General features: G+C 36.1%; 1 protein-coding gene across 1 annotated transcript; it reads right to left on the bottom strand.

Annotated features, from left to right (window-relative positions):
- Positions 1-692: 692 nt before the first annotated feature.
- On the bottom strand, positions 693-2,709 carry LOC107818811 (F-box/FBD/LRR-repeat protein At1g13570-like). The gene is made up of 7 exons (XM_075236257.1): positions 2,294-2,709; positions 2,121-2,241; positions 1,877-1,987; positions 1,627-1,782; positions 1,481-1,541; positions 1,266-1,393; positions 693-728 (listed from the first exon to the last, which is right to left on the bottom strand). Exons 1-7 carry the CDS (start codon positions 2,707-2,709, stop codon positions 693-695), a joined length of 1,029 nt encoding a protein of 342 aa, XP_075092358.1.
- Between the last annotated feature and the right edge of the window lie 384 nt (positions 2,710-3,093).

The following is a 3,093-nucleotide window of genomic DNA, read 5'->3' as shown; positions in this document are numbered from 1 at the left end:
ACCCAAAAAATTTAAAAGGCTTTGGACCCACGAATTGTCCATCGAGAAAGGACTTTAGCTTAGCAACAAAATGAAAATAATAAAAGGAAAGAAAAGAAAATATTAAATAAAATCTTAAACGGTTATAAAAATAAAGAATACAATGTAAATAAAGTAGAGAAATGTATAAAATAATGACTACAAAGTAAATGAATTGTTTTGGCTCCCTATTCATAGAAGAAAGCAAGCTGCTTCAAGGACGATGTCTTTGGCATATTACTTGTGTAAGAGTTGGTCGAGAATAGGCGAAGACGCCAATGATCTTAAAAATCTTAGTTTCTTGCCTTTCACTAACTTCTTCATCTACGTTAATGATCAACTTCTCGAGAATAGGCGCAGATGCCAGCACTAACCGTACAAACAGCAATTCCACTTTAGAACCATGGAATCGATGTATTTACAGAGTTTGAAGGTTATTGAGTTCATCAATCCTGCATCCTTGTCCTTTCAACTGATTTAAATCTACCATCCCAGAATCTTTCTTGATCCGACTCAACTATAAGTATTGGACGGATCGGATTGGATCGAGTTTAACCTATTTCGGATTTCAGATTCTGAAAAGGGCAATCCGAATCCGATCCGAATTAACATTTGATTGGATCGGATAATTTTTCGGATTGTCGGATCGGATTGTCACAAAAATTTTCAACAATTTAAAGTTCATTTGGTGTCTCTATCTCATCTTCCATCTACCAAAACAAACAAAAAAATAAAATAAAATCAAAAGTTGAAAAATAGAACATGAAATAGACATAAAAGACAGAAGAGAAGAGAAGAGAGGCGGAAGAAAGAGACATAAAATCAAAGTAAAATCGGAAGTTTGAGTCATTGAGACTCTTTTAGTCTTCACTGAAGAGAAGAGAGGTGCAAGAGAGGCGGAAAAATCTAAGTGAGTGAGGGGGTGTGTGAAAAATGAATAAGCATAACCCTAAAATTTTAGTGTGTATTTATATAGGTACATATAATTTCGGATATCGGATCGGATCGGATTTAAATCATACCAATCCGAATCCATTCCGAAAATCTGAAATTTCATAAAACACAATCCGTATTCAATCCGAAAATCCGAAATTTGAAATCCGAAAATCCGAAATAGAGTGGATCGGATCGGATTTCGAATATCCGATCCATATGCACAGCCCTACTACAAAGTAAATGAATTGTTTTGGCTCCCTATTCATAGAAGAAAGCAAGCTGCTTCAAGGCTGATGCCTTTGGCATATTACTTGTGTAAGAGTTGGTCGAGAATAGGCAAAGACGCCAATGATCTTAGACTTCTTAGTTTCTTGTCTTTCACTAACTTCTTCATCTACGTTAATGATCAACTCCTCGAGAATAGGCGCAGATGCCAGCACTAACCGTACAAACAGCAATTCCACTTTAGAACCATGGAATCTATGTATTTACAGAGCTTGAAGGTTATTGAGTTCATCAATCCTGCATCCTTGTCCTTTCAACTGATTTAAATCTACCATCCCAGAATCTTTCTTGATCCGACTCAACTATAAGTAGTATAAAGAAAAATTAGTAAGATTTGCATCTCGATACTCGGAAATAGAGTAACAACTCATGAATTCAACAACTCACCAGAAGTTGTAACTTCAAATTGAGACAACTTCTAATGATGCATAGAAGGGAACAAATTTGATCTTCATCCTTAAAATCGAAACCATAAAATTTGAGACTGTCCAAGTGATGGAGCATTGTTGACAGCCTCCTTGCTACATTACCAGAAGCCAAAAACTAGACAACAAAAACCCCCAAAATAAGAACGTTAATAGTTATAACTATGCAGACATCATTCTGAATTATGCAGAGATATCAATTTCCATCTTACCTTGAGGGAGCATCCGTCCAAGATAAGTCCCCTAACTTCAGGTAAGCTGCTAAGAAGTTTTACCAAGTTCATTGCTTCATGTTGTCTGTGAAACTTCTTCTTGTGGTATAACTGCAAAACTTTTTAGCTTCTGACAGTCGTTGAAAGAAATCCATTTAATTGTATTAATGCCGTAATTGCAAAATTTTAAACATAAAAGTTTTGGGGCATATAGATTTAAGTGATGAAGACCACTGCACTTTACAAACTTCAGATCCAGAAGGTTTGGAACAGAGAGGAAAGAAGTTGCAACATCTAATTCAAAGGCGACTCCATCTGATTTAAGGCTTTTGAGCTTGTGGAAACCTGCAAAACTGCAAGGCGGCCTGAAAATGCAGTATAAAAGATTCAAATGTTCTAGCTCTACGGTGTACCCACAACGGCGTCAACTTATATGGAGCATTGAGATATTCTAAACTCCGAAGGGTGAGCTCCACGAGACCATTTCTTGACAAATGTAGCATCCATAGATCAATAACTGAGTGCTCAAAAGGATTTATCATTGAAATATCAAGGAGAAATGTCTTAATGGGTCCATAGTGCTGCAATAGAATTCTATTAATGATGTCTATTGTGCATGTCTGGTTTGTCTTTCTGTAATAGTCCGCAGAAATTCTGAGCTTCGGGTTTGAAGCCCAAATATGTCTCCACTTACTGGACAAGACACTCATTCTTGCGGCATCCTCAATAGTCATGTGCTCCTGAATTTGGTGTCTGATATTAATAGGAAGATCTATAAGCCTATCAAGTTTGTCCCTTCCATCTTCAAGTCCTTTAAAGGTATCTGTCATCATGATTGTAAGTCCTGACCATTTGAACCAACAAAAATAAGTGAAGGTTGCATAGAAAATGCTTTACACATGCTGCATATGCAAATCCAACTTTATATTCTAGTCAAGAAAGTAACATCATAGTTTAAATAGGCTTGTATAAGATCAATCTAGACTCATGCTTATCATGATAATTAGATTGGAATGAATTAATATGAGAGAAAAGCTCGTCAGGCAGGTTGTTTGAGATTCAAAACAGTCATCATTCTACAAATTTCAATTTTTATAGAAGCTTTATTGATCATAGACTTCATAGTGTTAGTATTGAAACCCGGAATATTGCGCTGACAAAGCATGCCCACAACGATGGTGAATTAGACCATAAAAAATATGCCAAAGGAAGTACAA

Source organism: Nicotiana tabacum, chromosome 18 (assembly GCF_000715075.1).
Source record: "Nicotiana tabacum cultivar K326 chromosome 18, ASM71507v2, whole genome shotgun sequence".
NCBI classification, from domain to species: Eukaryota; Viridiplantae; Streptophyta; class Magnoliopsida; order Solanales; family Solanaceae; genus Nicotiana; species Nicotiana tabacum.
This window is presented reverse-complemented; position numbering and strand designations above follow the sequence as displayed.